The sequence below is a fragment of the Cheilinus undulatus genome, linkage group 14, assembly GCF_018320785.1.
Source record: "Cheilinus undulatus linkage group 14, ASM1832078v1, whole genome shotgun sequence".
Classification (NCBI taxonomy): Eukaryota; Metazoa; Chordata; class Actinopteri; order Labriformes; family Labridae; genus Cheilinus; species Cheilinus undulatus.
The window spans coordinates 14,959,228-14,975,186 of NC_054878.1; the positions used below are offsets into that span (position 1 = coordinate 14,959,228).

A 15,959-nucleotide genomic window follows, 5' to 3' on the forward strand; every position below is an offset into this window, starting at 1 on the left:
CTATAGTAGGAGGAAAAATGCCCCTTTTCAGCTAGTTTTAGATGGACCTTCCTCTGATTGACCTTGCTTACACGTTGACAAGCACCTAATCCAGTTGTAAGTCAAGCGGCAACAGCATGAACAACTTTACAGCACGATACATTTTATACACACTCTTCCCTTTACTTTTGGTACAAATGTGGTGCCACTATCTCTGTAGCTTGTTGTAGCATCTGAAGGAAGACGATAATATCTTCCTTAGGATTTTTCTACACTTGGCAACCGACTGCTCTAAAGAGGAGAAAATGCTGATAAAGCTGTCAAATTAAGCATGTGGTCAGTGTGTTAGTGGGTGGATGATTAATGCTGAATAGAGCATGGCTAAAGTTAGCACCTAGCTCCACCAGTCTTCATTTATCTTTGAAGATTAGTATTATGCTGGTTACTCATCACTTCAGTGAAGTTTCCATGCTGTTCCTCCAGCAAGTAAACTGCTAAACTCATGTCAATAAAGTCATCGTTAAAAGTTTCAGCAGGAGGGCAGAGGTCATTATCTGAAGCTGAAGCTGCTGCTAGTGGCGGGAGGATTCATTACATTACAGTATTTAAAGAGCATTTGACCAGGATTTCAGGCCCATTTTTATAAAAAAAAGAGATTTATGATTAGTTTTACCAACCTGTAGATCTTGTGCCAGTTAATTTGATATCAGAATTTAACTGTTAAACTGGAAAACTGGGTGCATCCCTAGAGCATATGCTAAATATATGCTGTTGGACTGGGGAGACTCTTGAGTTGATATCAAGAATGCCCGGTCAAGTTTGGGTCCTTTTGAAGTTTATGCATGTAAGGCAAAGTTGTATCTAATTTAACCCTTACAAACGTATTTTAATGCATTTTAAAAGCAGTTTTGGTTGAGCTAACGCAATAATTCAACTTCTTTTAGCTGCATGTTGATGTGCTAAGCACTAGTTGCTCTAACTATGTCGTCTTTTTGCTGAGCATCAGGCCTGGGATCTATTTTCTTTTTTGAATCAACACCAATTTAAACTATACTGATATAAACAATATTGCCTTACTCTATCTCATTTGAAAACATATTGATATATCTTAAAAAAGCTCAATACAATGTGTGGCCCTAGTCTATGGCTTCTCCTTAAGCTTTTACAGAGAAAGAGAGTGTGAAGCTGCAGGGATGGAGGCTGGATGAAAAGATGGAGGAGTGGCAGGGGGAGACAGGGAACAGTTTAATTGCCTGACCCCTCTATCCCACCAGGATGACTGTGGAGCTGGGTGCTAAAGAGAGGGTGACGTCTCGGATTCTCCCTGCAGATCCCCGTGGCTCTTTGCGTGCGTGCAGCGTTTATGCGTGTGTGAAGTTGGGGGGTTGGGGGTTGGTGGTGTCTGGGCGTTGTGTGCATGTTCCCACGGCAGATCTGCACATATTTAAGCAGGACCACTTAATCTTGTCATGTGTGATGCTGGAGTGATGCGCTGTGAGGTTTAACATAACCCCCCCATAACACATCAAAGGCTTAATGATGGGGAGAGGAAAGGAGACGTAGTGCTCTGGTATGTGAAGACTCACACTGACGGAGGGATTCCTGCACTTTTAGCCAACACTCTCAGCTCTGTAGTTTAACAGAGCCTGCCTGAGCCATATATCAATATTTGTCTTTGATTGCTTATCTAGATTTTGTTTAATTAGTTAAAAGGAGATAAATATAATCCTGACAGACTCAGATGACTTTTGAGTTTATTGGATTACCAATTGCTAGATCTCAATCTCAGTAAGTAATCTAAATATCCACATCGTGGAGAAAGACAAAGAAGCAGTGAACATTCATTTCCCGTCTGTACTGTTTCCCCAAGGCTCCTTTTCTTTGTTGTTTGAGTTTGCTAGCAATGACTGAAGGCCGAGGAACCTTCAACCTAATCGGATTGAGATCTGGCTGCAGGTCAGGCCAGCAGATGAATCCAGATTAGAGGGTCACAAGGCAGAAAGAGAGGATTACCATGCAGCTATGGCCTCTGCAGCCCTCTCCTCTCGTCTAAACAGTCGATTGACGGCACTGTCTGCGCCCGGCCATGCTATAAAGTCAAAGGGCCGGACGCAGATAGCACCTGAAGGACCTGCTGGGTGGTGCTGTCACTCATCCCTGTTTCTCTCAGGTCCTGGGTGAAGGATCAGTGTTGTACCTGGGAGAAGACTTTGGATTTGACACAAGATGAACCTATGAGAGATCCTTCTTGGTGTTAGTCTCACACTCGTGGTTTTTATTCTTTTTAAATGATTAGATGCAAATAAAGCATGCTTTAAAAGTAATCAACATGTTATAAAGCTTTAAAAAGGTTCACAATACTATTGGCATGATATTGATATTGTCAGATATTAGCTTTAAAAGTTAGCACTATCAGCAGATATGAACATTTATGCAGACTTTTACAACAAATGCAGTACTGTGCAGAACTTTTAGGCATGTTTGAGATGAAGGTAAGACACAGATATGGCAAGTAAGCTGCCTGAAGGTACCATCAGGTGGGAAGGATTGACACAACCCCATGCTCTGGATGTCCTTGCATATTACCAGGTGCATGTTCTAAAAGTCTGTTGGAAAAAAAATCCACTGCTTTAGAGTGAGTATGGGGCAGATGTGGCAAGTATGTAAAATTTGACTTTTTACAAGGGATGTAACGGTATTTGTATTCGCCCCTTAACGTCACGGTATGGCCGTCACGGTTCGGTGCATGCAGTAATACGTCTCAGTGAGTATTAAAAAAATGTCAAGTTCTCACTTCAATCCAGGTGGCAGCAATGAGGCTAAAAGCTGCCAGCAACTGCATTACAGAAGAGGGAGCAGTTACAAAAACAAACAAAGAAGAGTGATGGCGCTTGTGGAGTTAGAAGAGCTGTCGGCTTCATTTAAGTCAAAGTTAAGTTAAGTCATACTTTATTAATCCCTGAAGGGAAATTCACAGTTTACACTCTATTGAACCACCCATATAGCAATGGTGCTCTGGCTCTGTGACTTATATTAACTTTACCTTCAACTATCAGCCTTGGAGGAGTGAGAGAGGGACTCTGTAGCTGTGTCATAGGTAGAGTTATCCTCAGATTTCACACGGCTTTAACCTCTTTATCCTCCAAGATGGGTTGTGAAAAGTTCTTCCAAACTTTGTAGGAGGTCCCATTGGTTAAAAAAGTAGTCCATTACTGAAGTCTGTGTTGAAATCGGCAAAAAAGACGCTAATTTGCATACTTAACAAGCTAACTTTCAGTTGTGTGATGATGCGTTTAAGTTAGCTGGGAAATTTTAGTGTTTAAAGAATGGGTATAAATATATCAATATGTCAATGAAAATAACCTAGTTATTCAAACAATTATTTATTTATTAGTATTTTTAATCATTGAAGAACTTTTGGAGGGAGGTTGCAGCATTATTTATCATTTAAATGTAATTTATTCAGCCTATTTATTTTAATACAATTTAATTAAAACATTAAAATTAAATTTTATTGTTCCTTTTTAACCATGGCGAAAACTTACCGAACACTGACTTCAAAACCGAGGTTCATACCGAACCAAAATTTTTCTGTACCATTACACCCCTACTTTTTACATTTAAGGCCATAAAAACTTGTGGTAAGTCTTATTTTTACCAGTGAGAGGTCTGACATTTTAGAGGGCACTTTGACTTAAACGTGTCTTATCCAACCTTTGTTCTCTGCCTACATTTATTTGATTTAAATTATTCTTTTTTGAGTATATGCTTGTTGTGTATGTTATGAAGAATATTGGTACACCATATATTGATAGAAAAGAGGCATTGAATAGGCCAGAAATGATCAAAATTAGGTGTTTATGACCAAAAGATCTCTACAGTAGACATTTTTTTAACAGTGAATTAAACCAGATAATTCAGCGCTGTCCTGTGTACCGTGCCTTTAATTTTGGCCCATTTGCAACACAAAATATATCATTCTTCTCAGCTCAGGTCTTATAAAAGTCTTGATTTTTAAAAGTTTTATAGGAACCCTGAGTTTTAATTATTTCATTGGTAAAATTCTTTGAAAACGGGTGGGTGTTTTTCTTACCAAAAGACCTTTGTTTAAACTATCTAATGAAGCTCAGCATTAGTTCATGCAGGACATGGTAGTCATACGCCCAGCCGTGATCAGCTGACAGCCACCTGATCCCAGTTATCACCTCTCAGCTCCCACAGCCAATCACAGCTCTTTCCCTCAACACAGCAGTCCATTTAAATATGATGTACTTCTCACTAACCACGCAGCACACTGCTACTGCTGGTGAGGCTTAACCTCCTCCACCCCAGCCTCCTCCTTTATAGCATAAAGCTTGTTGGACCATTGATATTCATGCTGCTAAGTATTAGTTGCCTTTGAACTAATTTTATTGTGTTCAGTACACATTGTCATAAATGTATCCATCCATACAGGGGTGCAGGAGTTTGCCTGGTTCTGATAATTTAAAACAATTTATTAGCCAATATTTAATGCCTAGGACTAGGGGTTGACCAATAAGGCTGATACTGATTATTAGTTAAATATGATAACCAATTTTGTTACCTCAACAAATGTATTATTACTAACAAAAAATAAATAATGTGACAAAAACTGCATGAAAAATAAACAAGCTAAAAGAATAATTTAGCACTGTTTTTCAAGAGCGAAAACAGGAACCGCTGCCATAATCTCATTATATTAATGGCATCCAGGCCTGAGTGTTAACTGGTAAGTACTTGTGTGACATCTAGCCATTCAGATGAGATTGTGGGTAGGATATTAGGTGAGACTGTGGAGCATGAAAACCAAACCAGAGGAGAAGACAAACCCTGCAGTAGAGGCAAATTTGCACACTTTATAACCGATTTGTTTTAAATACAATGCCAGTACAGATAATAAGACAGATACCTAATACCAGCACTGATAATCAGCCAGACTGAGATTCTGTCGCAACCTATTTTGGAACTCTTTATTGGCCTAGTGACCCCCTGACCCAGGAAACAGGAATTGAAGTTGATTTTTCTGGAATCATATTAGAGTTCTTGGTATTGTGGCCACCCTGCATGTAGATTAGAAGCAGGGTTATTTAAAGATATTAGGTTAAAAGTCCCTAAGTTGCTTAAAATCCCTTTATTTATTTGTCATCTGGTAACTGTTTTGGACACAGAGACTTTAAAATCCCCCCAGAAAGCCAGTTAACCATATGGCCATGACCTTATTCTCAGACAGAAATCTAGCTGCATATGTTCACCTGGTTACTCTAATCTTGCAGCCTGATTGTGCAAACTGTTTCCCCTCATGCTTATCAAAGCAGCATCCTGCTGCACCAACTATATAGTTTTTTAGAGTTGCATTTTTGGGTGCAAAAAAAGATTGGAATTAGAATTCATTTTAGCTGAATCAGTGCTGTTTTGAATGTTTTTGTGTTTTTTTTTTCTGCAGACCAGTGCCCCCTGGTTGCAGATTTTCCATCCGTTTGTTGGGTGAATCACTGAGGCAGCTTGTTAGGGTCATTTCAGTTTAAACAACCTAAGGTCAGAGTTACCTCACTGATGCAACAAGCTGCAATCCCACGTGTGTGGATGTCTGTGTGCTGCGCCCTGCAGGGTTGACTTCTCATCATCTTATCTCAGCCCAGTGCATTTATCAGCAGCCTCCCAGTCGGCTTTATTATAACTCCCCATCACTCTGTCGGTCTGTACTTTCCATTTAGAAAACAAAATAAAATAAATCTGCGCTCCGTGGTGTTCTCCTCGCTTTGCTGTTCCTGTGCGTCTCTCCTCTTTGATCTGGCTGTAAATTAAACATGCCTTTTTAGATAACAGGCTCTGTGCCACCTACTGATTCAAGCTGCACCTCCACTCTTCACACAGCTCCTGTCCCCTGTTTGAACTCAGTCAAGTGGATTCATGTGAAAGCAGAACGCCGATAAACAACAGTTGGGGGAATCTCTGTGGAGCAATTAGGCCACAGTTAGATTGTTTGCCAGGCGTGAACAGTATGGAGACGGTTTGAGAGTGAATCTCAGATATATCATGGATGTCTGTCTTTTTTACAATGAGTGAGTGAGTGAGTAAGTGAGTGAGTGAGACAGGGAATGTGGGCCAAACTGGAAGATGGCTCCAGTGGCGAATGGGGTCGAAAGTTAGGTCAAGCACTGCTAATCTGGGTGGGAACACTGAGTGCTTGACCCCTGACATCAGGATACTACTAAGTTTTTATTGCACGAGGGCTTTGTGAAAGAAACTTCTCATGGTAGACAGTTTCCAGAGAGGCAATATTAAGACTTAACAATTCTCTGAAAAGAAAGAAGGCTGCATTTACTTAAAGGATGTGTAAGAGAGGAGTTTTAGAAAATGTATGCCAAATTTCTGCTGTTTCCAGCCTCAAAAAGTGAAGATTTGCAGATTTTCTCTTATGGCTATTATTCTGAACTTTCTGTTTTATGCAGTCTGTCGAAAGATCTCTTTCACAATAAATCTTAAAATTGGTTCCTGTTGATTTTATTTCTTAAAAATTGATCCAGTTAGCCAATTCCCATACATACTAGGGTTGTCACAGTATTTAACTTGTGTACATCTCTAGTGAAAATAAAACAATGAGGATACCAATAAAACCAGAAGTCCTAGACAGCTAAATTAGGTGTTTATATGCATAAATACCAAAAAAACACAGGTGAACTGTCTCAGTTGTCTAAATACATTGATTGAATGTAATCCCATTACATTGACAGTCTTTGTGATGTTTAAGGCAGTTCTCTTAGTCTGTGCCTTTATCAGCATTGAGTTTAAATGACAGAAGATCTGAAGTTTTTACAAAGTTCGAGCACTTTTTGATACTACTGATAAGATTTTTTTTTAAGTATTGAGCTGTTTTATAATAAGTGGTATCAAAACGTATCATAGTATTTAAAACTTTGACATCCTTATTACATAAATTGATAGACTGGTTTATAAAACTGTTACTATTAGCAAAAGCCCTACAACATATCTTGAACTGACCCTTAGCAGGGCCCAACTATCCTTGGTTACAGTGTTAACTTTAGCAGCTATTTCGGATTTAATCTTAATTTTGGTCTATGGATTAAAATGCCCAAGTCCAGTCTCTGTGAAAAAAAACAATTTATTGGACCCATTTTTGCCATAGTTGTTTGTATTTTCTCTGATTTAGCTTTGTAGAAAATGTTAGTCCCCATGATATAAATTTCATGAAATGAAGCTCAGTGCTAGTTCATGCAGGACACGGTAGTCATACACCCAGCTCTGATCAGCTGATGGCCAGCTAATTATCACCTCACAGCTCCCACAGCCAATCACAACTCTTTCTCTCAACACAGCGGCCCATTTAAATCCCTGCTTGCATTAATGTTAATGCACCAATCTTAACCTCCTCCATCCCAGCCTCCTCCTTTATATCATAGAATTCATTTTGCGATTCATGCTACTATGGATTAGGCTTCTCTGCCAAGTAAAACTGTATATCCATTTTGCAATAAAGTGGTAAGATGTATGACGAGAGTGTTCCTGACCGAACAGTTTTTAACCAGTTTTCAAGTTCTAGCGATTCTGGTTGTAACCAGTTCCTGGTCAGGACTTTTCTTTCCTCTCACAGTAAGACATTTGTCCGCTGTTGATTGAATTAGTGCTACGGTGCCAAAATCTGTTGGTTTTCATATACAACCATTTGAGCTAATTTAAAATACACAAATAAAACTGACATAACCTACCTTATATGCACAGCAGAGAAATTCTATGTATTATGGATGTCCATCAGTCCAGCACTAACACTTTTGTCTCATTTTAGTCTCCTTGACAAAAAACTTACTTTTAATCAGAGTTTGTATCACCAAAGTTCTTTTTTAAATTGTGTTCCTCATAGAAAAAGGATGTAGACCAACATTTTTAGTCGTAGTTTTAGTTGAGGAATAAGAAGCTGCAGTTGACCATGCTGATGTCATAAAGTTATGGTAAACTACATTAAATTGGTTTTTGGTAAAGAAAAAAAAAAAGGCAAATCTGGGGACTTTCTATGGCTCTCTGACAAACTTTCTTTTTAATCCAACAAAAAAGTGCTTGATTAAATTTTCAGTTTATCAATAGATTGTTAAAAGTGTTGATCTGGATGGTTAAAATGATAATCAAAAAGAGCCCAAGAAACTTTTATAATGTGTTTTCTTAAAGTTTAGAAAGTTGTTTTGGACGTTTGATCAGTGATTTATGATGACTAGGTGTGATTAATTGATGTAAAATTTTTGAAATGCTTTAGTTCTCTGTGATTAATTAGTTCTGTGTTGTCTATCAAGAACTTGTGTTTTCCAGCTGATACTTTACCTATAAATGCCCTGCATGCACAACAAGTGGTTCCTCCAACAAAATCCCTCTATTTTGCTTTGGGTTTCAAAAGAATAACTTCCCGTCAAAGAATTTCCAAGTGAAAAACAAGAAAACACCGCCCGTATTTCAACTTTAGGGCCCGGGTCAGGGGGTTAAAACAGGGCGTGAAACCACTGATTTTGAGAGTGGATTTATGGGTGTGTAAAAGTACAAGCAGACTTTTGAGCTCTACGTGGTCTTTTTTTAACTCTGTTGGCCATGCCCGTCTGTTTTTCTGCTCTGGGTCTTTGAAATGCTAATCAGTTTTCTTTCTCCTCTTTCTCTTCCTCAGATTCCTCCTCCAACTACATCAGGCAGCTGGAGACAAAAGTGCGGATCCTGGAGGACGATAACAATAAGCTTCTCTCACAGGTGCGCCACACTACTGCTGACACATGTAAACACCAATGCATGTGAAGGAGTTATTTTGCCCAATCTAGCTTTATTTGATTTCAAACTCTCCCTGAAGACCACTCGTGCAACTTCCAAACTCTCCCTGAAACATGCGACATGCAGCTGTGACGAGATTGAGTGGCTGGCTGATGCCTCCGTGCAGCTACCCCCTCACTACAGCCCGCCTGTTAGTGGGAGAATATGTTTATCTATGTTTTATTCATAGGGAGTCAGTAAGCTTCTGTAGCGAGCAGTGATGTTAGCCCCTGAGGCGAGCTGTGAGAGCAGAGGAGAGATGAGAGGAGGAAAAAGGAGGAGAAAGAGGCATTAAGTGACGGTGACAGAGCAAAGTATTTCTCCCAAAGTTGACCTTGCTCTGACTTCTCCAAAAAATTTTTAAAGGATGGAGTGAGCTGATTGAGTGGAGGTGGGAGTGCGAAAAGAAAAGGAGGGGGGGTGTGGATTTTCAGTCTGGTTCACCAGGAGTTCACATGTCAGTCTTTAGAGGTGTTTCAAGCTCATGCCTGCAGATGGTGGACTCAGGGCTAAAATTTACTCTGAAACATCAATTGGTCATGTTGGAGGTCAGACTGTAGAGTGGTCACAGCTACGGCTCCTTAATTACGGGTAAATATATGAACATCAAAGCCTTTATGTTTCATTTTTCCCCTCTATGAAGTTCTTCAGTTCATTTGAATGCAAGTCAGGCAGCAGACAGTCTAGCTAGAATTTCACACTTTAAATGGCTTTTGATTCAAAGCCTTTATTCTTTTTTTTAAGTGATTTCTCTCTGCCCAATTATCTCCCTGCAGATTTATATGTAGGCAGAAAGTGTAGGCAGAAATCAGTGATACAGAACTGATCTACATAATTAGCCCTTACATGCTACAACGAGGTGCTACACATTGTTTCACAGCAGGCAGAAATAGTAATTGGAGCCTGCCTTTTAAAGTTCAGTTATAGTCCATGTTCACTTTTAAGTGATGATGGTTTTTTTCTATTGCTTTACAGCTAAAAGTGGAAATAAAACAAGAATGAATGCAACTGAATATATATGTATTGTATTATTTTTACCTGTTGTAAAGCAGCTTATCTGAAAGCTGCTCACTAGAAGTCGTTACATAGCAAATGAGGAAAAAAGCATCAGCATCAGGTGTCACAACTGTAGTGTTAAAAGTTGTAGAGACACTAAGCAGCTACCAGCGTCCTAAAAGAATACAGGGGTTCGATTATTATTTCACATTAAATATTAGTGCTTGCTGTGGACGTTGCATATGATAAATATTTATCTTTTCACTCTGTAAATTGTATTTTTTCTCTATGACAGAGTGACATCGAGCACTTTGTTTTGATTGCAGATAAATAGAAGTGTCATGCTTTGTATTTGCACAGGCATTAACATTTGAAACATGTTCATATTATTAATTAGAGATGCACCGATTGTAAAATTTAGGTCTGATGCCGATATTTAAATTAGCAATTTAGCCAACACCGATACCATTGTTTTTTTTAATCACTTATTTTAGTGTAAGTTGACAACATTTTCTTAAATGTATGACCATGAAAACAGATCAGTTTGTCTAACTGGTCACTTCTTCTACACAACAACATCATCAGTGTTAATTCCTCTCACAAAAACATTTTTCTGAGATTATATGATTCAAAGTTCCAGGTTAAATTAACACTTTGGAAAGTGTTGAAATCTAACTCTCTCGTAGTGTTTTACACATTAAAGTGTACTTCTAACTCAACAGTGTGTTATTTCCTTTCACTTTTGGTATAAATTTAAGTATTTATATATTGCCACCTTGTATTCAATAGTTTGTTGCTGGAGCACCAAAACCTCATCCCTCCAAGATAACCACATTTCAGGGTATTAAAAAAAGAATCTATTTTCACAAATGATTAAATTTTAAATGGTCATAGTCAGCATCATTTTTATCAGTGAAAAACTTGTTTAAAAATATGTAAAATAAAACCCAGACAGATTTAAAGTGTGACCAATAGCACTGATTTATAAAAAACGAATAAATAATGAAAATGCAGATGTGCTGTGTTGGCTTTTCTCTTGTAAATTGTGGCAAAATTGCGTGTCTCCTGGCACGGATCAAAGAAACAGATGCAAAGGTGGAACACGACGGAAAGTGACTAACTCCGTGGATATCTTCACTCATGGTGCAGAAATGTCTAACATAAAAAACAAGTTTAATTCACCAGAAACACGAGCATAGCAATCCCAACAGTGATCATTGTACAAAAGGCAACACCTAAACCCATAAAAATACACCTAAAACACATCTACACACTCTGCTCAAGGGCATGATAGGAAAACTCCACCTCCCAGATTTAAATTGCTGTAGACCAAGCTCAGATCAATGAACTGTTTATTAAGTTGGACTTACACTGAATGGGTAAACACTGTCAAATAACTCCAACACTGAATGCCTTTTAGTCAAAATGGAGTTAAAATGACATTTTGGGAGTTTAAATCTATGAAAAATGTGAATGAAAAATGAAAATGTAAACACTGAGATTCAAGCACTCCAGTTTTGCTGTGTACCTTGTTAAAAAAACCTCATACTTGATTCAGCAGCTAGATACAGCAGAAGTCAGCAAAAAAATTGATTGAACAGACCAGAAACATCGGTAAATCTTCAGATAGGATCCTTGTTCCTCCAGTCATGTCCATGTCAAAGCAAGCAACAGAAAGGCAAATTAAAATAGGGTAAAAACAGTGCTTTAAATGTCACACTGCTGCATCACTTCAGTTCAGACCAAAGATTTGCGTTGTTAATCTGTTTACTGTTTCAAGAAAATTTCCATTGTGCATCAGCACTAAGCCCACAAACTCAGATTTACATCTTGGTCCATCTGTGACTAAATGAGTCACAAGTTAATTATTTTGCCTTTTGTTCTGTAACTTTCAAATGGGAACTTTACTTGAAATGCACATCCTTAAAGAATAGTTTCCATCATGAATGTTACTAAAGGTTACTAATCTATCAATGATCCAATGCATACTGTGTTTTTCTTTCTCTAGGCTCATAACCGCTATAGTTTATCACAGATACAGACCAGAAAGGTAAAGTCATGAAATGTCTCTTGAAATGTTTTTTGGCTTCTTTGCTGGTCAGTTGGTTTAGCCTCTGTTGCTTTTATTCACTCTTTTATCTGTGTGGTGGTGGGACTGTTCACTGCTTAAAGCCTGTATTTTTTTCAGAGCATGGACACATTAAAGCAACACTGGCACAGTGTGATGCTCTCATTTCTCCTGTTACAGTGAACTGAATAATGACAATCACATCTACAGATGTATTTTCAACAAGAAGCTGCTGCAGAATAACTAAAGAGAACAACATATCTGTTTGATTTAGACAGCGTGAAGGAGTTTTTATTTAGTTTTCCCCTGAACAATGCAGATAAATAATAATAAATAATAGTCAATATGGTATGAAAAAATGCAACATAAAAGAAAACAGGGGAGCTAATATGAGTAACAGAAGAGTTACTTTAATGTGATGTTATTCATATCTGACATACTTTACACATGAAATCCCTCTGTTTGTAATGGCAGCAGGATGAATTTATGGTATCAAATCAGGTTTTACAATCAGCAATAAAGAGCGTGGAGCGATTGGAGAGAGGGTAGGGGAGGGTTGAGGAGGGCTACTGATCTAGAGTGTTGGCATCAAAGTTGTTTGCATAATAGTCTAGGAAGGGGAGCCAAGTATTTGAAATCCTTTCAATGAGCTCTGAACCGTGCATCTGATTTTTTCTAGTCTGAGAACTGACATAACCTCATGAATCCAGTGTGAGTGAGATGGAGGGGATGGTGATTTCCAGCTGAAGAGAAAAAGCCTGCAGGCTAATAATGTCATTGAATGTTGGTAAATCAGGTTAAAGCCTAGATATCCCTACACTAAAAAGTTGTGATGGTAAGATCCGGATAAAAACAAGAAATCATTCAGTGTTTGCTTTCTAGGACTTCTATTTTTGTTGCTGTCGTATAGAAACAGGCATGGATATGATTTCATTATTACTAAAGTTGAAATATGACAAGCCAAGATTAATTCAGCTTTATTCATGGCACAGACATGAAACTGGTATCCAACTGCCATCATATGAATGAATTTATTCCTCAAAGGCCACTTACCGCTGTTTTCTACACTGGCATGATCAATACAAAGCAAAAAAAGTCTGATGTCAGTACTTAGAGCATGGGTGTCGCTGTCAATTCTCCCACAATCAAAATTAAGAAGGGGTGGGACTTCTGATATCAGCTTTTTCAACAACAGAAATGGAGGAAATACCAATCTGACTCATTAATTATATTATTACCTTTCATTTCAGGTGTAAATTTTAAGGTATTTATAATTGTAATTATTTATAAGCACTTAATAAATGCTGCCACTTTGCAATAAACAAAAAGGTCAAAAAATTAAACAAAAATTGTCATCATGAAATTAAAAGTCAAAATATGATTCAAAATTTGAAATTGTGAGTCTAAAAGGTCAAACTATGGGCTTATGAAGTCAAAGTAAGGAGCTGAAAGTGTAAGATAAAATACAAAATAAGCCCAATTAGTTGAAAAGGCCAAAACATGATGGAAAATTTTGAATTATGAATCTAAAAGCTCAAAATATGATATAAGAAGTCAAAATTATGAGTTGAAATGCTCAAAGTACAAAATAAAAAGTCAAAATCCCAATTTTGAGTCCTTATTATGAGACGCAAAATTAAAAATATGAAATTAAAACACAAATCAATTTATTTTGTCACATTCCTGACTTTTTACCACATTATTTTTACTCCTTACTTTTTCAGATTTCATGACTTAACAAGGATATCTTAAATCATCAAGGATAACTTGACATTTTTATACTAAAGGCAGTCTGCATACTAATGGGCCAGTTATAACAAAAATATCATATGATCTTGCGGGCCAGATTAAACTGTTCCTTAAACTGGACCTTGAGCTTGACACTGCCAGGCTAGACAGTGTCCACAATCAAATTCTCCATCTATAAAATAAGATTATGGAGGTAAATACTTTGAGTCTCATACTATGGTTGAATGAGGGTTTCTGTGAGCCTCAGGGTTCAATTGGGACACAGCATACTTGAGCTTGGGCAAGAAGAAAGAAGACTAAAAACAGTAAGAGGCTATAAAAGCAGCAGTACCTCTGCTTATGGGGAACTTAAAGAGATGAATGTATATAAAATATATGTATGTAATAGCGATAGAAATATAGAATTAAATAGAAAAAACAAAAAGGAATGTGCAGAGGTGCAGTGGAGGAGCCATGAAGATGTGCAGGTAGGTTACGGAGTTGTAAACAAAAAAGATCAAGTCTGTTGTGCATGTAAAACCATTAATTATGTTACATTTGTACTTGTTAATGTACTCAAAATTTTGTACATCATTGCATTTAAACAAATGTCAGCCTAAACATTCCCATTGGACTGAATCAGCCCTGTTAAACCAGTTTAAGTTTTATAAGCCCAGGAGAATAGAAAGCCTCACCTTGCAGGAGTGTTACCCCTGTGTCCAGTCTCTGTTCTGCACAGCTAGCATACAAGGCTAACAAACGAGCACAGGTGGCCATGCCTGTATGTGGCCGAATCTGGCAGGAGAGCCTTTTTCTGTCCTTGGAGCTTTTTTTTTTAATTTTTTTTTTTTATTGCACAGTGAGTGTTCGGTACACGTTACCTCAGGTGAATGGATGCTACATTGTGCTTTGGTGCATAAATGCACGCTTGTCCTTGCTTGTCGGGACGTCTGCTGGTCTGAATAATTGAAGTTTGGAGGTTAACACAGGTGGACCCAGGCTTCAATAATGCATGGGGAACAACTGGTGTGTGAGTTCAACTAAAATATGAAGGATCTTCTGTCTGAAATGAAAAATCTTGATGGGGTTTTTTTTATAAATAGACTGCTTTAATTCAATTATAAGATAAGTGTTCTGTGCTACATAATTGAAAATAGAGCTGGAGTTTACTTTTAATTTGCCTCTTATGTAATAGTGTACTAACTAAATTTATCTGGATGCTAGCAGGTGGGATTGTTACAGTGGATTAGTTGCTTGAATGGACATATTGCCTAACTTCCCATGTTATGAAACTGGCCCAGTGAAACTTACTGAGCCTGTAGGCAACAATAGCCTCTTATCACAGGAATGTTGACCCTTCAAACCTGCTTGGCTGAGGGATTTTACCGCACCAAAGAGAGCAGGGAGGGAGTTAACTACAAGGTCCCACCGTGAATATTAACAAGGGCCTACAAGGCACAGGTGTGAACACAATGAGAGAAACAGGTTTGAATTCACGTGCACAACACACCCACACTCCAACATGCCCAACCACATGCGTGTTCATGATCCGCTCTTCAACTCTTCTCCCACACGGATCTCCAGTGTCTTTCAACCATTACTTATTACTGTCAGCTCAGTGAAGTGTGAGGCGCTCTGTGGCTTTCCTGACTCGCTCACTTCTCTTTTATCATTAACACGAAACTCCTCAGTGAGACTCTGAGAGCTGAAAGATTTATACATTGGATACTGATGGCACGTCATCCGTTAACTGCAGGCTAATTTAACTCGTTTAGAAACAGAGCAGTGCAGCAGGGTCCAGTGGACTCAGGGTTAATGAATTGTGAAGTATTGAGAGTCAGAGTTTTGATACGACTGATTTATTGACTGATGAATCAGAACAGCTTTGACAGAGTTTGGAGGATAATTTAGTTACTGCTGTGGCGCAGAGTGAGCTTCTACTTCTCACTTTTCTCAAAAATCATTAAACTGTGATAACAATGCCCCAACATTTCTAATATTTATTTTTGGACTTTTTATGCCTTTCTGTTAGAGATCAGACAGCAGATGGAGTAGGAAATCTGTAGTGTTTGGTACAATTTGGCACAGTAAACCTAATTTTGCTTACATTCCCGTAGCTAATTTCCATCCAGTCTTAATCATGATGGGAATTTCTGTCTCCTTTTAGATATCTGGATTGTTTGGCTCAACTCATTAATAAGAGCCGGTCTTTCAGCTCCCAAACAGCTCTTCATTTAGTTCCATTTTGGCTTTTTAAAAAACTACAACGAAAATAGAATAAAGGAAAGCAGCTTGTTTATTTAAAGAGCCAGCTCTTAGGCCTGGATTGTTCACAAACATCACATTGCTATGCTCATCAATTATC

At 38.1% G+C, this 15,959-nt stretch overlaps 1 protein-coding gene across 4 annotated transcripts in view; it reads left to right on the plus strand.

Moving 5' to 3' along the window:
- The window catches only part of ccdc85cb (coiled-coil domain containing 85C, b), an 85,008-nt gene that overhangs the window by 47,266 nt on the left and 21,783 nt on the right, over positions 1–15,959 (plus strand). For 2 of the 4 annotated variants that reach the window (XM_041805105.1, XM_041805106.1), the window contains exons 2-3: positions 8,666–8,745; positions 11,807–11,848. In XM_041805105.1, coding sequence (XP_041661039.1) covers positions 8,666–8,745; positions 11,807–11,848 — 122 coding nt within the window. The remainder of the gene's footprint in view (positions 1–8,665; positions 8,746–11,806; positions 11,849–15,959) is intronic. The other 2 variants (XM_041805107.1, XM_041805108.1) reach the window with 1 other exon arrangement.